Genomic DNA, 20409 nt, shown 5'->3' on the forward strand with positions numbered 1-20409 from the left:
CAGCAATATTAAAATAATAAAAGGCTTGCAATATTTCAGTTGATTTGTAATGAATCCAGAATGTAGGACATTTTTGTTTTTGTAATTGCATTACAGAAAATCACAATATTCTAATTTTCTGAGACAGTCCTGTATATTAAACTTTGGCTTAAAATTAAATCACACTTATAAATCCATGCCACATATTAAACATTAATTATTGCAGACATTATTTTCCTACCATTGCTGTAACTGTCGCATGTATTTAATAATTCAATACGCCATTATTACTTTTTTTTCTTCTTCTTTTAAGAACCTGAATGACAGCCCTCCACTGCTTCCTTATTGGAGTTTTTGTTTTTACAAGCTGTCCCTGAAGGCCACACTGATTGGGACCAGGTGTGCACCTGCAGGCCGGACTGGAGAGTTCAGGCAAACCATTTTGGAAACTCCTGTTTGACTGAACCGAACAACTGCAGAGGATTAACTAAGATCTTTGACGCAGTGGATGTTTTCAGGTGTAATGGAACGCTGTAACTTCCAGGTAACTTCTGTCTTCATAATGTCGGAAATGTAACCTTGTTACTCAATGTTTTGGCCAAATAACTTCATTTAGAGTAACTTCCTACAGAAGTGCTCTGGAGGAGACCACTGACTGTCTTCAGGTTGTTGAGCGTCACTTTGAAAACTTTTTTGTAAGAATAAAGTAGGAATTGTGAGTTTTTATAGTTTTATACCCTATAAAATACATCTAATTCAATTGATTATGTTCATAAATAGTGTTATATGTTACCCACTTACCTTATATTACCAACATATCAGTTTGAAGTTTGCACAATCCCTCACTCAGCAGGTTTTGACTGTGAAATCAGTTAAAGTGCAGCTGGGAGATTTTTTATTTATTTAACCTTTATTTAACCAGGCAAGTAAATCAGAGATCAGAGGCTTTCAGGGCAAGAAGTCAGCTTGATGTCATCGGCTCTAAGCTTCTGAGGTGGAGGAAAAACCTGTTTCAACCACCTGACAACTGGGCTCAAATCTGACTAAAACATAGCTGCACAACTACGCTAAAAAGGACTCGCTGTAAATGATAAAGCCGTTCATGATAAAAACTACTACCAAGACTTAGTTTGTTTATTTTGGTTATACGGCTTGGTATAGTCATAAAAATAACAATGAAAGCAAAAATACTGATTAAAAATGTGCAGGCTGAAGGACAAGGTTATTTTACCTGCCCTTATTACTTAGTAAATGACATCACACCAAGCAAACATTCGTGGGTTGATACCCCCACTTTCTTGTTTCGACGTATAAAAATGTGATTATAGTGAGCCTTAGAATTAGGGAATTACAACCTCAGACTAACCCTTTTCGCCTCATCACTGTGCCCTTTTTGATTTTCAAACAAATACAAGTGCAAACACAAAAATTAAGAATAAATTAATTAATTAAAGATTAAAAAAAGAAATGTTCAAATGGGGGGGGGGGGGGATCCTGGAGGTAATACCAATCGCATGTATTACTCTATAGCTTGAAATTTAGTTTCAATTCAAAATTGCTTTACTAATGCCCAAAGGGAAATTAACTATGAATTTCTCAAATGCTTGAAATGGGGAAACTGGACTTTTTTTCTTAATTTTTTTTTAAATGAAATGTTTTACCTTCTATCCTGAGGACTTCATCAGGTCAGAGATTTACAAGGGACGAAATCTTCTGACAGAAGGTGATGCGTCTTCAAGAGCAAAAGAAAAAAGGTCCAGTCGCCTTGTTTCAAGCATTTGAGAGTTACAATGACCTGGATGACAAACCTACATTTACTATATGACTATAAGTCTCATATAGCTTTGGAGCATTTTCAGTCATTGCTTAAATCTTCAGTTCCTTTTTATATATTATTTTTTAGTCATTCTGATGTATATTTTAAGGTGTGGCTTAAAGATGCAGCTTTGCAAACCCCAGTAATGCTTATTGTTAGACAGGTGTTAGTTTTCGTGTTGATTTTAAAGTTCTTTTATTAGTTTATAAAGCGCTACATGGGCTTGCGCCAGAGTATATTTCAGAAATGTTTTTATTCTATGAACCAGGAAGGCCCCTCAGATCCTCTGGCTCTTCTTTTTTAGCTGTTCCACAGAGTAGAACTAAAAGATTTGGTGATGCTGCTTTTAACCACTATGCTCCAAAACTGTGGAACAGCCTGCCGGAGGATCTGAGAGGAGCTGGAAATGTGGACATTTTTAAACGTAGACTAAAAACTCATCTCTTTGGTCTGGCTTTTATGTAGCATCACATTTTATAGTTTTAGTTTTATTCCGTTTAAATTTTTTTAAAGGTATCCGTTTTATTTATTTATCTATCTCTTATAATGTTTTTATTATTTTTATTGTTGTGGACTGATTTTTTTTTTTTAGCCTTAATCCTTGAACCTTTATCTTTTTATAAATTTTATATATTTTATATTGTATGTCAGGGTGCATTGGTCTCCCAGTTTTTATCTTTTTGGTCTCCCAGTTTTTATTTGTTTATTATGCTTATTTTTCAATCAAAATGTCAAAGCACCTTGTATTTCATGTACCTGGACGAAAGGTGCTATATAAATAAAATTTGATTGATTGATTGAGGTGAGGCTTTCTCTTGGCATCCCTCCAAACAAACTTGAGTCCTCTCAGTATTTCCTGCTTGACGCTCTTCTTGTGTTGGTGTTGCAGGTTTTCAGCCTCGTGTGAATGAAATGGCCGAGGGTCATGACATCTGTGACAACCAAACAGAAGCTCCAGGGGCCTCCGGCTCTCCTCTCCTGCCTCGCAGGTGCAGCTCCTCCCAAACGTTGCTGCCAGTTGAATCTCCTCTGCGACCGCCCTGGCCCGATCCTCACTCAGAGCAGGATGACTTCCCCACCAGGATGCCTTCATCTCGTCTGTATGAGGAACTCTTCTGTGCCGGCCAGACTTCCATACCACTGGCCCCGCTGGTTGGCGCCTTCATGGCCGCCTCTGCGCCGCGGAGTGACGTGGTGAAGCAGGGTTATCTGGGGAGGCTGGAGCAGAACCACAAAAGATATTTTGTCTTGAGAACAGGGAGTCACATTGGGCCGAGCCGACTTGAGTGGTACAAGAGCCAGGAGAAGTTCACAGCGATGGAGAAATCTGCTGGAAAAGCTTCTCTGTTTGGGTCGAACAAACAAGGGTCGGTTAAAGTAATAACAGCTGCAGTGGGGATAAATACATGCCTTCAGTGTAAAGTTTATTTTTTTAAATCAAGCTTTACTTGACCAACAATGACCATTTTGTGGCAAATTACCAGAGGTGTCAAAAGTATTCACATTCATTACTCAGAGGTAGAAGTATAGATACTAGAGCTTAAAAATACTCCTGTAGAAGTTGAAGTATCAACTCAAGTTTTTTATTCGAGTAAAAGTATGAAAGTACTGGTTTCAAAACTACTTAAATTATAAAAGTAAAAGTCATGTAAGGGGGAAAAAAGCCATTAAGGACAAAAGCCATTGAAAATGAATGCATCTTAGTATAATGTAAATATATTAAAGAACCATATATGTGTACTATTGAACATTAACATGTGTTTCAGAGAGCAGGAGATATGATGACTAGTTGCCTATAAGTATTGTAATGGTGCAAAAAGTCAAACTTCAGAGGCATGTTATCATTTATCCTAACCTTTATTGGAATGTACATCCAAGTTTAGTTGCAGGAATCTGAGGGAACGGATGTAAGAACAAAACTGGACAAGAACATCTGAAACAACCACAACCAAATTCACTCTATCCGGATGGAGCAATTTAACTGGATAGTTTTTTTTTAAAGGCCGATATGAAATAGAGTAACGAGGCTGTTTTTAAAATGTAAGGAGTAAAAAGTACAGATAATTGTGTAAAAATGTAAGGAGTAAAAGTAAAAAGTTGTCTGAAAAATAATTACTCCAGTGAAGTATAGATAACCAAAATTTCTACTTAAGTAAGTATTTGTACTTCGTTACTTGACACCTCTGCAAATTACTCAATGATTTGTTTCATTATCCATAATGAAAAGGGAATGTACCATTTCCATTAGTACTTTCATCATGAAACCTGGTCTTATTTTCAGGCTGCAAGTCAATAAACGCATTAATTTAAAATTAAATTCAATGAAATGCTTCTTTCAGGGTGATTTACCTGCGCTGCTGCCTCGGTGTGAGCCGCATCGGTAATTCCCGTAAAGGCCACACGGTGGCCCTGTACGCCAAAGATCAGACGATGGTCCTGGTGATGGAGGACCAGCAGCAAAATGAAGACTGGTATGTGGCCATCAAGATGCTGATGGAGGAGGAGCAGAAGGATGAGGAGCATGACGGGCTCAACGAAGAGGATGATGGCTATTGCACTCTGCCCTCTGTAGCTTTCTTCAAAGAGGTTGGATCAGATATAAATATATTTATTATTATAATTTTAGTTGTGTCAAGTACAGTACCTGTCTTCTGTATTATCCACTTGGTAACACTGTTTGATTATATCTTTATAGACAATTTCTAATTTCAACTTTTTCAACTAAACTAGGATTAAAAATAGAAGCAAGAAGCGATATTTAGAAATTAAATATTCTTGTATTAAAAATGTTTTAAGAATAGTAAAAAAAGAAAAGGTTGCTTATGAATAATAAAAAAGTCAGAGAAGATTGAAATAGTTTAATGAGCTTTTAAAGTTACTTAGCAGTTCAGTTTGTGTGAAATCAGATGCAAACACAGGTACTTCTAATGCGTTATACCCCGGAGCCCCCGGTACGGGGGCCAATGCCATATAAGAACATAAGCCTTAGATCAGGCAGGGTGTAAAAGGTTACTAAAAGCTATTTTGTAATCAAAACCTGCGTAAAGCAATTTTTCATTAAATAAGTCATTTTAAAACGAGTTTCTTTATCGGCTGTATAAATGTTGGTGCCTGCTTGGTCATCTTTGTTGAAGGTTTGGCCCGTCACGGTGAAGCCCAGAGGTCTGGGCAGTTCCAAACCCCTGACAGGGGAGAACCGCCTCTGCCTCACAGCCACGTCTCTGGTCTTGGTGCGACTGGGGGCCAGTAATGACTTGCCATCGGTCACAATACCTTTACTAAGCGTCCGCCGCTTTGGCCACCTGGATGGCTCCTTCTTCCTGGAGCTTGGCAGGTCGGCACCAAACGGTCCTGGAGAAATCTGGATGGAGGCAAGGCAACAAGGTCAGTTTGATTCAGATATACTGTTCATTTCCTCAACATAGAGATGTGACCTGTCTCTCTCTACTCCGTACAGGAAACCCAGCGATGGCCCAGAACATTCATGAAGCGGTTCGTGAGGCAGTGCGAGCGCTACGAGCTCTGCCAGACTACAGCAGATCACCAAACTCCAGTCACAATCACCCATCGGGTCTTATGGCCTCAAAACGCTGCCGACCCAAAAGCAGAGAGAAGTTAATGAATGCCAGACCCCTCGGTCCTCTAGTTCTGCACCGCAGGAACTCTGAGAGCCAGACGAGTCCAGAAACCAGGCTTGAATCCTCCCCGATGTTCTCCTCTCATCTCAGCCCCTCCAGACCCCAGCAGAGCTCTGAACCCGAGACCGGCAGCAGCGTGGGAACGGGAAGGAACACCTGCAGAGCTGCAGGGGGAAGGATGCAGAGCTGGGAGTCGACTGAGGACGAGGAAGGCCAGGGGTACATGATCATGTCCCCTAATGTCAGCCACAATTCATCTGGAATATCTCAGGACGACTACGTTGTCATGGAGAGTCCACAAAAATACAACCGAGAGGCGTACTCTTCCTCCTCCTCGTCTTCCCTTCAGACGTCCTTCAGCAGGTTCGTCCTTCATTCAATCTGTCTAGGTCAGGGGTCGGCAACCCGCGGCTCTAGAGCCGCAAGCGGCTCTTTAGCGCCGCCCTAGTGGCTCCTGGAGCTTTTTCAAAAATGTTTGACCTTTTTTTTCCTTTCTTCTTTTTTTTCTTTTTTTCTTCTTTTTTTCTTCTTTTTTTCCTTTTTTCATCTTTTTTTCTTCCTTTTTCCTTTCCTTTTTTAATCTTGACATTTTGACTTTTTTTCTCGACATTTTGACTTTTTTTCTCGACATTTTGACTTTTTTTCTCGACATTTTGACTTTTTTTCTCGACATTTTGACTTTTTTTCTCGACATTTTGACTTTTTTTCTCGACATTTCGACTTTTTTTCTCGACATTTCGACTATTTCCCCGACATTTCGACTTTTTTCTCGACATTTCGACTTTTTTCTCAAGATTGTACTTCAACATTAATCTCGACATTTCGACTTTTTTCTCGACATTTCGACTTTTTTCTCGAAGTGCATAAAAAAAAAATCTCCCCTCAGTTATAACTAATATAGATTCATGCAGCATGTGTTGCAAATTCAGTTTTCAACCTTCTATTTTGGCCATCGCTTGTATGTTAAACATTCTGAACGCACCTTTTTTGTTGTTTTAGTTTCGCCTGCGACAGCTTCTCGTCTCTGCATCACTTGCAGTATCTGAGGACCTCAGTCCAGCAATCAGAAACAGAAGATGGCCAATCACAGACGAGCACCAGCTGCTCGGCTCAACCACAGGATGATCCCCAGCAGGAAGAGAAATCTGCTGGGACCAGGACCGCTCCTCCTTTTGAATGGTCCGTCCTGGTGGCTCCTTTTGCCTTAAGTGGGTCAGGTGGCAGGAGGCCACCGGAGTCGCGTCAGGACTTGGACACAGGTCAGTCCGGCCGGCTGGAAGCGGTGCCAGACCAGCCTGCTATTAGAAGATACTGGCTGTCGGGGTGTCTCTTTTCTTGCCTACAAGGTGAAAACAAAAACTGAGTACTTGAGTATATATCTGTCTTGTTTACATGTGAATGATGTGAACTTGAACTACTATTTATTTAATTGTGGTCAAGGATTTCATGTGAATCCAAAGGCTCGTGGGCGCCGAAAAGGCTGTTTTTGTCTTACCACCTGATACTTGAGCTGCCCATTATCCTTGAATAAAATATAGATGCCAAGAAAAAAGGAGAAAAAAAAACTATTGAGTATTTCAGTGTGACTGTCTGCTGCTCTTGTTTTGTTGTACTGTATCACACGTTTTGTAGTTCTCATGCGCAAATGCTGTAAGACTCAAGGTCTTAACACTGTACTATTTTTCAGTACTATATGTGAGAGAAAAAAAAATAAAGTTGCCTTAATTTAAGTGGCTCAAGATGCACTTTATTTTTTCTGGGGGGGGGGGGGTTTCTTGCGCTGTTCTGTCTAAACATTCAATGATTAAAAATCTAATCAGTGCATACTTTTAGGGCCTCAATCCCATCAGTTAAAATACCTGGTGATCATTAAGATTTCAGCTGCCATCTCCAGGTAAACTCATAAAGTTTGAGGGAAAAGTTGATCTGCAAAATAAACTTCTTAAAAAAATTAAAGGACACTTCTAAATCAGAGGGACAGGAAATTTTGGTCTTCACTTTTTTTTTTTTTTAGGTATCTATATATATATATATATATATATATATACCTGTGTGTGTGTGTGTGTGTGTTAAAGTATCCTAAAAAAAGTAAGTATACTAATTGCACTAATTGATCTTTGATCATTTGCATTGGAGCATCCAGAACCACCATGACATTGTTGATTATAATCAACAATCTAATAATGCCGCTGGAATCAATGATCACATCAAGATAAAAAACATTATTGAAACATCTTTACTTTTTCAGATACACAGTCCCAATCACCACTGCCGAGTAAAAACAGTGGAAAAAGGGATGTTTAAAAATGGTTCTATGAACTTTGAGGAAGTATATAATGATTTTCTTTTGCATTTTTATCATTACAGTTGTGAAACATTAACCAAACAGATGTTTGTCAGTATTTCACAAGCGTGAGACCATGAGACTACCAAGAAATGTCTTCTGTGGAACGCTGTTTCATTCAAAATTAAATAAATACTTAGATGATCAAATATTCAATTAGATAAATAAATATGACAATGAAATTAATTCAAAATAAATCTTAAATTAATTGAGGCACATCCAGTCTCTAATAACGTCAAAATATTCCTGTTCTCTATGTTTTGGACCGGTTTAGCACAGTTCTGAGAGACCTGCCCAGTTCAGTCATTTGAATAATATATTGCGGTCAACTATTCAAATAAGGAAACGAGGAAAGACTAATAAACTAAAGTAAACTAAATGCTCCTCTGCTCTACTGCGCTCTCATTTAACCAGTACCACCAGTTCTTAAGGCAACACATCTATTTGAGGGGGGAACCTGACGACTGCACTAGTATGATGGTTAATGTCTACGCCAACAGCATCCACCAATGCAAAGGAAGAACGTTTCTTCCTTTGTAGAGATAAAAAAATATATTTATTTTAAACTGAAAATTTACAAAACAAACTGGATTCTTGAACTGTTGCTTGTAGATAATCTTTATCACTGCATTGAGCTTCTTGTAATGTTTCTTTGAAGAAACACAGAACATGAAGATGATGCTGACTGATGGGTTTAAACGTCTGCTTTTATTTGTTACATTTAATTTGAAATAAGTCACTAATATAAAGTTATTTCAACTGTAATCTGCATTTGCATAGAAATAGTTGCTTTTCTTTTATTGTGTAGCACTTTCCAAAATACTGTTAGAAGAGTTCAGTTTCAGTAAACTTGATTTATGTTTTAGGCAAGTCCTGTTGATTCGATATTCAGACACCAGCAGACACTTTTCCCATAAATGATCTTCCAGCTCTGCAGCTTCTTTTAGTTTAAATGCTTCATATACATAAAAGTTAAAAATGTGATCCTCATTTGATTTCAATTATGTTCACATTGGAGCTCCCTTCAGTAAGCTGCCTAGTGTAATGATGTTTTACACTTCTATATAACAGACATGGATCTAGTACACTTTTATTGTCAAACATCTGATAGAAAAACTACACAACAATTCATAAAATCATGAAATGTATCTTCAGCAAGTTTAGTGGAGAAAACTAATCGGATTCAAAAAGTGACGAGTGCAACCAGGTTATTGAGAGGGGTGTGTGGTTCATTCTTAGTGTTGTTTATTATGAAAAGGGATCCAAAATGAAAGAAATTTAAAGATATTTTGGCAAAGTTTTTTAAAATATTCAGCCTTCTGCTTATTTGACCTTTGGGCTGACCTAATCTGAAGATAATGTTACTTGATTGTAAAGTTTTGTAGGACTGATGGACACTTGTTGAAAGGAACTTTATTTCTGCAGAAACACTTTCATGATGTGAAAGTGGCAAACGTAATTGTTTTATGAACTTTGGGGAAGTGCAAAATGATCCGTCCGCCTTTTCACCTTCCTTAAAGTTGTTAATAAATTAAAAAGTGGACGTTTTGTGAACTTTTGACATCTTGTGAGACCTTGAGAATCCCACAGGAATTCATTTATGCATCTGCAGATGGTGTTTCAATGAAAACTGATGGAAAGAAGATCAGACTGCAGACTTGGTCACTTTTTAGCTGCGGTGTGGGGGGGTATCAACTCAATTGTTGTCTACGTTTATGCTTTAAACCTCTATACCCCAAAAAGAAATAAAAAGCATTTATGAGTGCATTAACAACAGAGCTCATTCGCTCCAGTGATCAACCTATCAGATTTACTTCTCTCACAACAAACCAGTCTCTGATTTAACATTTAATAATGCCATAATAATGCAAAGGTTGTTACTGAAGAAGTGGTGAATGATCAGATAGTTTTTAAAGCAGCCTGGAGTGAGTCGGTGGTGTTTTTACCTTCTAACATGAAATATGAAACAGCAGAAACGGAGGGCCAATTCCACACTGGTAAAAAAGAAAAGACAGTGTCGGAACGCTGAGCGCAGATGGAGAAAAATAAATCTCCAGGTTCATTATAACATCTATAAAGAGAGACTTCACCCTTATAATTTACAAATGAAGGATGCAAGGAAGTCCTACTTCTCTGAAATCATCACAAAAAACAGTCACAAATATTAGACAAGCAGCTGGTACATCAGCAGCAGGTTCACCGTATACCGTGTCTACTGAAAACTGGTTTAAACACCATGATACAGTTTCAAACCATTAACAGCAAAGACCTGGAGGACATCTAATGTCACTTGAATTCCTACTCCTTTTTCCAAAAGGTCTTAAAGATTTTGGAATCAGACCGGTTACTGATTGCTAACTTGTCCTTAATCTCAGCTGTGTTAGCATTTTTAGTTGTCGTCTGTAGACATGTCAGAAACACTTGGTACCCGGTATTTGTATAAGATGTACATATTAGTGGGAAAAACTGAAGGAAAAATGTAGAAATGGAGAGCCTTTGCGCTTGCTTTGCACCTTTCACTGTCTCAACGTTATGTAACAGTTTCAACCAGATCTGGGTTTCATTTTACAATTCCTGCGAGAAATTTCTCTTTTTCTGGTTTCTGTGAAACAGCCAACTCTTTAACCTTAATATGCATATACTGCATATTAAAATAAACAACAGCAATCTTGTAGTTTGTGGTCAAGACTTTGCTAATTCCTGCTTTAATGTGTGAGTGTTTCTTGACAGTATGAAAATGTATTTTATTTTATCTTGCATTTTTCTGAGAAGAGATGTCATTTTTTTCAGAACCATCGTGTATTTGTGACATTTATTACACATTGTGATTATTGATCATTATTGCTTCAAGCATTTGTTTTTAAGCCAAGTAGGATGATTAGTCTTTCTGTGCAGGATTAGAGTTATTTCCTAATTTGGTTATGTGTTGAAAGTGTAATGTGTGGATAGGTTACTTAGAAAACTCCTCCTTCATCAGTTTGTGTATTAAAGGATGAGAAAACTGAGATCAAACACACTCTGGAGGACTTTGGATGAAAAGGCAGAACGTTTGTCTCCTCATCTGATAAAAGACTCTTCTCTCTTTTGAATCAGGTAAAAGGCTGATCAGAACAACTTTTGTTCATATTTTTGGACACTATATTATAAACTCATTTATGCTTGTTTTTACAGTGAGAGGATTCTCATCACTGAAGATCTTCAAAACAGCCAAGTCCTGCCTGGACCACTGCTCAACTAACTAACCAGTAATTCATCAGCTGAGGTAAAACACAAGTGACTTTATATGAAGAGAAAATATTGGTGAAATATCCCAAAACCTTTAGATTTTACATTTCATTTCTAAAGACATGGTTGCAGTGTCTCCACTGAATGAATAGCAGTCATGTTCCTACTGACTTTAACTGCTGTACCTATGATAGTTGCATCATCCCCAGCATCAATGAAACGATTGTTTTAAGAGCAAATGAGGAGGAACAATTACCCAAACAAAGGAGAGAAAGACATAAACGAGTTACACTTGTCACAGCTGCAGGGGATTCTCATCATTGGAGATCTTCAACATCTTCAGACAGTCAGGCCCAAAGAATACTATTGGTCATATTTTGTATACATTCATTTTAAACCAATGCTTATATGGATTTTTTATTTCATGGATTATTTTTACTCAAACTTTAACCAGGATACATGCTTCTTAATCTTAACAATGTACTTTGTTTTCAGATCTTAACTAGATCCGAAAGAACCTGAAGAAAAGTTTATGAAAATATGAAAAAAGGTCAACAGAACTTGGAAAGAAAGAAGGATTATCAAAGTTAAAACAAGAGGAGCAGTTTTCAGCAGGACTCTAACTCAGCCTACCCAGTTCAGGTGTCGGCACCTTCCACCTCCATCTGGCTGCATTTCTGTGTTGTTAGATGAAGCTGACGGTTGGGGTTGAGATTCCTTCTTCTACAGACAAACTATTACTGCATGTTATAATCATTACACGTGCTAATGGGCAGATGAAACTTCTCACTTGGAGAAAGTTCTGCTTTTTTAAAATACATGAAACGTGAATACATTTATGAGACCGCACATGTTCCTGCATATGTGTTACTGTAAGTCCTTAGTAATATTGTTTTTTTTGTATATTTCCAACAGTGAACCATGAAGATCACGGTAGCTGCCCTGCTGCTGCTCTCTGCTCTTGGACTCTCTCAAGCGCTGAGCTTCCGTCAGAAACATGTCATCCCTCGATTGGATACTAATGAGTGTGATAATAGAATGGTACGGATCAATAATGACTGTCAAAAGTGCAAGCCTGTAAATACCTTCATCCTTGAAGAAAATAATAATATAGCAATCGTCTGCCGGGGCATAAGATGGGGCGTTGGTTATCTTCAAAACCCTCATGGCATTGTTTATAGATATCGTTGGGGAACTTTCCCCAACTGTCAATACACCCATTATTCTCAATTACCACACAGCCTTGTGGTAAAATGTGAAAATGGTGTGCCTGTGCACTTGTTTGGTGGAAACAAAGACTGTTAAGATGAACATAGATCACATGTTTGATTTTCGGTCTGTTTAAGTTTGGTAAACAATGCAGAAAATAATCAAGCACAGCTGAGATGCATCACTTTCTCACATTTATGGATCTTTTTTTTTTACCACTTTCCATTGTCTCCATGATTTTGCTGTTTCAACCTGATCTGTGTTTTATTTTATGTACGGATAATGGATTAAAAATCCATTATTTGTTGTTTTGTGTTGATTATAAAAGTGTCAATGACAAGTTTGGGGACGAACAACAATTTAAAAAGAAGCTAATCAACATTGTTCATTCATTTAGTTATATACATTAAAGTGTTATTGTAAGAAATCACATATTGGCTCCATTTCCATGTCTCAGCTTTAACGATAATTTTCAGGTACAAATATTCAATTCAATTCAATTTTATTTATATAGCGTCTAATACAACAGATGTTGTCTCTAGACGCTTTCCAGAGATCCAGAACATGAACATAAACATAAACATAAACATGAGGCTCCGGCCTGCAAACATACACAAAAGAGAAAAAAGGGGGGCCGGCACAAGAAACTACAGGAACGATGGACAAAAATGATAGCTATGAGATATTTATAATAAATAAAAATGGTAATGGAGAAGAGAGGCAGGGAAAAGGAGAGGAGAAGAAGGGTGAGAGGCACCGCCCAGCGGATCATGTCGGTGCCCCCCTGCAGCATAAGCCTATAGCAGCATATCTACCGCAAAGCTATATTTGAGACTAACTATTATAGTTTTGTTCTATAGCTGCGACTATGACTACTGACTCTAACACACTAAAGTTTACACTACCTAGAGATTAACCAACACCAGCTAGAGGTTTACTAAACACTAACTATAGGCTTTACTAAACAGAAATGTTTTAAGTTTAGTTTTAAAGGTGGAGGTGGTGTCAGCCTCCTTAACCCAGATTGGAAGTTGGTTCCATAGTAGTGGTGCCTGATAGCAGAACGCCCGCCCTCCAAATCTACATTTAGATACTCTAGGAACTACGAGTAAACCTGCACCCTGGGAGCGGAGAGCTCGGCCAGGAACATAAGGCACTATCAAATCTTGTAAATACTGCGGAGCTAAGCCGTTTTGGGCTTTATATGCAAGTAATAAAATTTTAAATTGAATTCTGAATTTTACAGGTAGCCAATGGAGCGACGCTAACACTGGAGAGACGTGGTCTCTCCTGCTGATTCCTGTCAGCACTCGTGCTGCTGCATTCTGGATCAGCTGGAGCCTATTCAGCAAATTACTTGGACATCCTGCTAACAACACATTACAGTAATCTAGTCTAGAAGATACAAACGCATGAACTAGTTTTTCTGCATCCCTCTGCGAGAGGATTTTCCTAATTTTTGCAATATTACGGAGATGGAAAAACGCTATTTTACAAACCTGATTAACATATGGTTTAAACGACAAATCCTGATCGAAAACAACACCAAGGTTTCTCACAGTTGCACTGGAAGCCATCGCAACACCATCTAATCCCTTCCTAAGATGCTCTGGACCAAGAATGATAACCTCTGTTTTATCTGAATTTAGAAGCAAGAAATTTCTGGACATCCAGTGCTTGACATCCCTAAGACATGCCTGAAGTTTAACTAACGGTTCTGTTTCATCCGGCTTCATAGACAAGTAGAGCTGCGTATCATCAGCATAACAATGAAAGTGTATGCCGTGATTCTGGATTATACTTCCCAACGGCTGCATGTATAAACTAAACAAGATTGGCCCTAGCACTGAACCCTGCGGAACACCAGAACAGACCCTCGACTGTTCTGAAGAAACCTCATGTACATGAACAAACTGGAACCTGTCAGATAGATATGATTTAAACCAACGTAGAGCTGTCCCTTTAATCCCAACAACATGCTCTAACCTGTGCAGTAAAATGCCATGATCTACAACAGTGTCAAAAGCAGCACTGAGGTCCAGTAAAACCAATATGGACACTAATCCCTTATCTGAGGCCATAAGAAGGTCATTCGTAACTCGAACCAGTGCTGTCTCTGTGCTATGATGCATTCTGAACCCTGACTGAAAGACTTCAAACAGATCATTTCTATACAAATAGTCACATAACTGGCTTGAAACTGCCTTTTCCAGAATTTTAGATACAAATGGAAGGTTAGAAATTGGCCTATAATTAGCTAAGGTGTCTGGGTCAAGGGAAGGTTTTTTAAGTAAAGGTTTAATTACTGCCACTTTGAAAACCTGTGGTACATATCCTAAGCTTAGGGATAGGTTGATTTGGTCCAGTATTGTTGTACCAATAAGAGAAAAAACATTTTTGAATAGTCGAGTCGGGATGGGGTCTAACATACATGTGGTTGACTTAGCTCTATTAACGAGTGAAGTCAGCTCAGGGAGGTCTATAGGATCATAAATAGCATCAATAAATAGAAATACATTAGTTTAGGAGGCTTCTGCTGTTTCCCTTTGTCATGGGGATTTTGGAAGACCTGAATCCATGGGAGTGAAAGGCATCAGGCTGTTTTTGATACGACCAAGAAAATAACTTGATGGATCAGACCTAGAAACATGTAGGGTCTCAGAAAGAAGCATTGAGCCTCCCCGTCCAAGAGGCGACACCAATGGCTGCTTATCAAACTGTCTTTGCACGCGATGACCAATCAGAGCAACAACAAGGTGACGTATTCAGAGTGTGTTGTGTGGAGGAGTACATTAAAAGTTTTCCGTAGCATGTCTGCAAAATGGTCAAATAAATCTACTTGCAAAAGAGTGATTTGAGTGCCGTGTTCTGTTCAGTTTGCGATTAATAAGTCTGAACCTTTAATTGTCCATGTCAAAGCCGATTCAAATGGCTGCTGTTCCTCAACGGCAGCCATCTGTACTGTTTACCATCCACATTATGTTGCTGCTGTTGTCATCGTGTTAAACCCAACCAGAGACTCTCTACAAGGATAAACTGTCTTTTGAGCATGCAATTCTGCAGGCAACACCACCTGACATACAGAGATTAATGAATGTAATAATGAGTGATGAACAAATAATGAGTGTCAATAATGAATGGAATGATAAAAACATGTTCACAAATGGATGATAACTTGCTAAACTACAGAAAGGTACGCTGCTATGTTTAGAGATCACAAAATACAAGATGCAAAAAAACTGCACAGTTTACCTCTTCGGCCACCAGAAAACAAACATCAAGCCCCAAAAATCGAGGAACCAGTAAAAGACTAAATGGAACTAACGGCACTTATAATCAGGTAAAAAAAAAACAAAAAAAAACAGAACCACTAACTATAAAAAAAAAAGAAAATAAGGAAGTGAAACACATCACAGCTCTGTTTCTGTTTCAGAACCGGAGTCAGAAGAATATTAAGGCAGTTGACTTCAGGGCAGAAGGTCATATTCAGGCCAGAATGAAACATCAGCAGCACCACTATCATCTTATGACAACAAGGAATCACACAGCAACACAAAAATGACAACCACACACAAAATAATCAGAACTGCTTCAGTGACACCTCCATAACCTTTAAGTAATATTCTTTCAATGACACAACATCCCTGGAGCCAGAGTCAACATAAGTACAGTATGTTTCTCTAATATATGACAACCAACAAATACCACCTTGAGGTGTCTGTGTGGTTTTATAGGACAACATTATAGTTGCAGTATAAACCCACTAATGGTGAGAAATCGACTGGGATCAGAGGTCTAACGACTTGGTTTTCTTTTTTTATTGCTATTATATCTTTACATAATATCAATTTCCTTCACAGTGAGGATCAGTGAAACACGTTCAGGGCTGCCCCCCTAGTGGTTGTTTGGTGGAACTTCACTTCCACACTGATTTAAAACTTCAAATTGTCACCCGAGTCCATTGTGTAACTTCAGGACATGTATAAACCTTTCCAGTAGGTTCACATGTCATTATATTCTTTAATGTTTAATATAAATTCATGATACTTATCACATTTATGATCATAGACTTAGAAAAGAAAATATTAATGACTTGTGATGTTCTAAATAATCTGTATCTAGATCTGTATCTGTATCTTATCTACTCCTCCTTTAGGTTTGGCCTTGTTGTATGTTCGTCTTCCTGCTTTTATTTTGAAAGTCTGGTTCCCAGTGTATTTGGTTCTCTTTTGACTTGCTTTGTCCAATCTTCCCTGATTGTTTGCACCTGAGTCTTATCAGTGTGAGTATATATTATCTTGGGCTTCACCAGTCCTGGCAGCACCTCTCGTGGCTCCCGATCCAGCAGCAGCAACAGCAGCACCAGTTCCAGCAGCACCAGCTGTGGCAGCATTCCCGGTGGCTCCCGATCCTGCAGCAGCAGCACCGGCGGCCATGCCACCTGCACCAGTGACACCAGTGACCTGGTCCAGGGCTGTGATCCCCAGGTTTGAGGAGGGGGATGATATTGAACAATACCTTACCACCTTTGAGAGGTTGGCTACGGCATACCGCTGGCCAAGACAGGAGTGGGCGGTGTTACTGGTGCCCTATCTGTCTGGCAGAGCGCGTAGTGCTTATGTAGCTATGGACCCAAATGATGCAATGGACTATGATCGTGTGAAAGAGGCAATCCTGAAGAAATTCGCGATCAATGAGGAGGTGTACCGGAGGAGGTTCCGGGAGCCAGACGTCAGGCCTGGAGAGACGCCCCGGGAGCTGTACACACGCCTCAAGGATCTCCTCAACAAGTGGATCCGGCCAGCAACCAAGACGGTCGGCGAGATCTCCGAGATCCTCATCATGGAGCAGTTTCTTCGTACTCTGACCCCCGACATCAGAGTCTGGGTGAAGGAGCACGATCCCCAGGAGCCTTTCGATGGTCATTGGCCAAGATATTCTGGTCCTACCCGAGCTGGTACAAACAAGCCAGCCGGTCAGCATGGTCGTGACTAGGTCCCAGAACCGAGCACAGGTCCCTGAAGCAGTCACTGGTGAGCCTGAGTCCAATGACCTAGCCGAGTTGCCATTTGCTAGCCCGAGGGCTAGGAAGTCCCGCATGCAGTGCAGGCGGGAAAAGCTTGTGGGGACGGAAGAGTTACCACTCACGCAGTCAGATATGTGGGGGGAAGTTCCCCACAATTTGGCGCAGCTGCAGAAGGAAGACCCCACTCTTCAGAAAGCTTTTGCAAGGGTTACCCACATTGATGGTGTCCAGACAGGAGTCTCTCCTACTCTGTCTGGGGAAAGCTACAGTTTGAGAGATGGACTGTTATATCATGAGCCAGGAGAGGGCAGGGCCGAGCAGTTAGTGGTGCCCAAACACCTCAGGGAACAGGTTCTAGCGATGGGTCACAAAATACCGTGGGCGGGACACCTAAGCAACACCAAGAGCCATGAGAGAGTTGCAGCCAGGTTCTATTGGCCAGGCCTCTATGGTGATGTCCTGAACTACTGTAAATCATGGCCAGAATGTCAGCTAACGAGTAAAAGGAAGACAAGCCCTTACCCTCTTCAGCCACTTCCGGTCATTGAGGTGCCCTTTTCTCGCATAGCCATGGACATTGTGGGCCCCCTGGAGAGAATGCAAACTGGTTACCGGTACATCTTGGTAATATGTGACTATGCAACTCGCTACCCAGAGGCCTTTCCTCTGCGCAAAGTATCTGCGCGTCCCATTGCGCAGGCGTTGTTACAGTTGTTCTCCAGGGTGGGAATCCCACAGGAGGTCCTCACAGACCAGGGCACTGCGTTCCTCTCCAAGACTATGCAGCAGGTATGTGGTTTGTTGGGCATAAAGGGCATTAGGACCACCCTCAGACCGATGGCCTGGTAGAATGGTACAATCAGACTTTGAAGGGCATGTTGAGAAAGTTTGTGGCAAGCAACGGGAAGGACTGGGATCGCTGGTTGCCCTTTTTGCTTTTTGCCTACCGTGAGGTCCCCCAGGCCTCTACGGGCTTTTCACCCTTTGAGCTTCTCTATGGCAGACAGGTTCGAGGTCCTGAGAGAAACCTGGGAGGGACCCGGGACACCCAAGACCCGCAGCATTCTGGCCCACGTCCTGAAGATGAGGGACAAGATGGAGGAGATGGCGGAGATGGTGCGGACGAACCTGGAGCTGGCCCAGACACAACAGAGGTCATGGTACGACAAGGCGGCCCGGCAGAGGACCCTTCACCCAGGTCAGAAGGTTCTCCTTCTTCTTCCCACCACAGAGAACAAGTTCCTCGCCAGGTGGCAGGGGCCCTACGAGGTGGTGCGGAAGATGGATCCAGCAACCTACGAGATCGACCTTCCTGGGAGGAGAAAGCCGAGGCAGACCTTCCATGTCAACCTTTTAAAAGAGTGGCATGAGAGGCGGCCAGAGTTGCAGCTCAGGGTGCAGGCTGTGGCAGAGGAGGAGGACTGTCCCGAGCAGTTCTTCCCCACCGGCCAGCAGTCAGGCACCCTTGACCTGTCTCATCTGTCCTACACCCAGCAGGGGGAGCTGGAAGCCATTATCCCTGCTGGCCTATTCCAAGAGAGGCCAGGCTTCACCACGGTGGTGGAGCATTCCATCCCTCTCAAAGACACTACCCCGGTAAGGCAGCGGATGTACCGGGTGCCGGAACGTCTCCTTTCATCCCTCAGGACCGAGGTGGAGGAGATGTTGGCCTTGGGGGTGATTGAAAGGTCCTCCAGTGAGTGGAGCAACCCTGTGGTGCTGGTGCCCAAGAAGGACGGCACCATGCGCTTCTGTATTGACTTTCGGCGGGTGAATGCCCAGTCGCATTTTGATGCTTACCCCATGCCCAGGCTGGAGGACTTGATCGAGCGCCTTGGGAAAGCATCATATATTACTACACTGGACTTGTTTAAGGGGTACTGGCAGGTGTTGAGGTGCATCCAGCGGGCGGGACTGACCGTCCACCCGCAGAAGTGCGCCCTGGCAAAGGAGGAGGTGCAGTACCTTGGCCATGTGCTGGGCCGGGGTGTAATCCGACCACAAAAGGACAAGGTGCAGGCTATGCTGGACTGCCCAAGGCCCCGGACCAAGAAGGACATCCGGTCATTCCTGGGACTGGTGGGCTGGTACCGCCGGTTTGTGCCGAACTTCGCCCGTCGAGCAACCCCATTGTCAGACTTGACCAGGAAGTCAGGCTCTTCCCAGGTTCAGTGGGAGAGGAGCAGGAACGGGTGTTCCTGGACCTGAAGGGGACGCTCTGCAAAGACCCGGTCCTCCAGAGCCCTGATTTTGGACAGCACTTCACAGTCCAGACTGATGCGTCTGGTGTTGGTCTTGGGGCTGTGCTGCTCCAGAGTGAGGGAGAGGACCAGAAGCCGGTGGCTTATATAAGCCGCAAACTGTTTCCCCGGGAGACCAGGTACGCAGCGGTTGAGCTGGAGTGCCTGGCTGTGAAGTGGGCACTGGACACTTTAAAATATTACCTGCTTGGGAGAGACTTTTCTTTGGAGACCGACCACCGCGCCTTGCAGTGGTTGGGCCGCATGAAAGACTCCAACGCTCGTGTCACCCGCTGGTTCTTGGCACTGCAGCCGTACCGCTTTACGGTGCAGTACCGGGCAGGCACGCAGAACACTGTGGCAGACTTCTTGTCTCGCCACCCTGTTGGCGAGACTCCAGAGGGGGAGGGAAATGTGAGAACGTGAGCAATCCCTCCCCTTCTCACTGGACTGTAAATATGTGTGTGGCACGTGCCGGCGTCGGGAGCGCGGAGCGCTCCGATTCACTTTCACCACACCTACAACTCACATGAAAAAGTTCTCTCCACACTTTCATCCTGGCGGGTAGTGAGGTACCCACTACTCGTCTCATTTTCACCCATCCACAGCTGACAATGCTAATATAGCATACGGACTCTCAAACATTCAGATACTCGCATACACGCACACACTCACACACTCACCTACACGTCTCCCCCTGCTCCGCAGCGGAAGCGCGCGCCGCTGCAGGGGCGGGCTTTATTGAGACGGGGCCCGGGTGGGCATAGCCCATGGTTGCCCAGGGGTGATTATTTTTTGGTATATTTATGTTTGTACTAATAATTATATTAAATTGTATTAGATATGTAGACATTATATAAAGTGTTTAAAGTATATTTATTATTGATGATTATATTATATTTTCGGTGAGGTTTTACAGCAGTTGGGGACAG

The 20409-nt window shown here is 41.6% G+C and overlaps 1 protein-coding gene and 1 long non-coding RNA gene across 2 annotated transcripts; both read left to right on the top strand.

Annotated features, from left to right (window-relative positions):
* The first annotated feature begins 421 nt into the window (after window positions 1–421).
* Window positions 422–7130, top strand: LOC133425210 (insulin receptor substrate 2-A-like). The gene is made up of 6 exons (XM_061715924.1): window positions 422–523; window positions 2685–3162; window positions 4135–4381; window positions 4930–5179; window positions 5253–5796; window positions 6433–7130. Exons 2-6 carry the CDS (start codon window positions 2708–2710, stop codon window positions 6794–6796), a joined length of 1860 nt encoding a protein of 619 aa, XP_061571908.1. The 5' UTR covers window positions 422–523; window positions 2685–2707; the 3' UTR covers window positions 6797–7130.
* A 3668-nt stretch (window positions 7131–10798) lies between these two features.
* LOC133425066 (uncharacterized) lies at window positions 10799–12622 on the top strand. The gene is made up of 3 exons (XR_009770933.1): window positions 10799–10870; window positions 10949–11039; window positions 11918–12622. It is a non-coding gene; the product is annotated as an uncharacterized LOC133425066 (long non-coding RNA).
* Window positions 12623–20409: the final 7787 nt, after the last annotated feature.

This window comes from Cololabis saira, chromosome 24 (assembly GCF_033807715.1).
Source record: "Cololabis saira isolate AMF1-May2022 chromosome 24, fColSai1.1, whole genome shotgun sequence".
Lineage (NCBI taxonomy): Eukaryota > Metazoa > Chordata > Actinopteri > Beloniformes > Belonidae > Cololabis > Cololabis saira.

Excerpts from the sequence above, each read along its gene's own strand:
- LOC133425210 (XM_061715924.1), top strand. The coding sequence starts at position 2,708 with ATGGCCGAGGGTCATGACATCTGTGACAACCAAACAGAAGCTCCAGGG. Across the intron at positions 3,163-4,134 it reads TTTGGGTCGAACAAACAAGG|GGTGATTTACCTGCGCTGCT; the intron begins GTCGGTTAAAGT and ends TGCTTCTTTCAG. Across the intron at positions 5,797-6,432 it reads CTTCAGACGTCCTTCAGCAG|TTTCGCCTGCGACAGCTTCT; the intron begins GTTCGTCCTTCA and ends TTGTTGTTTTAG.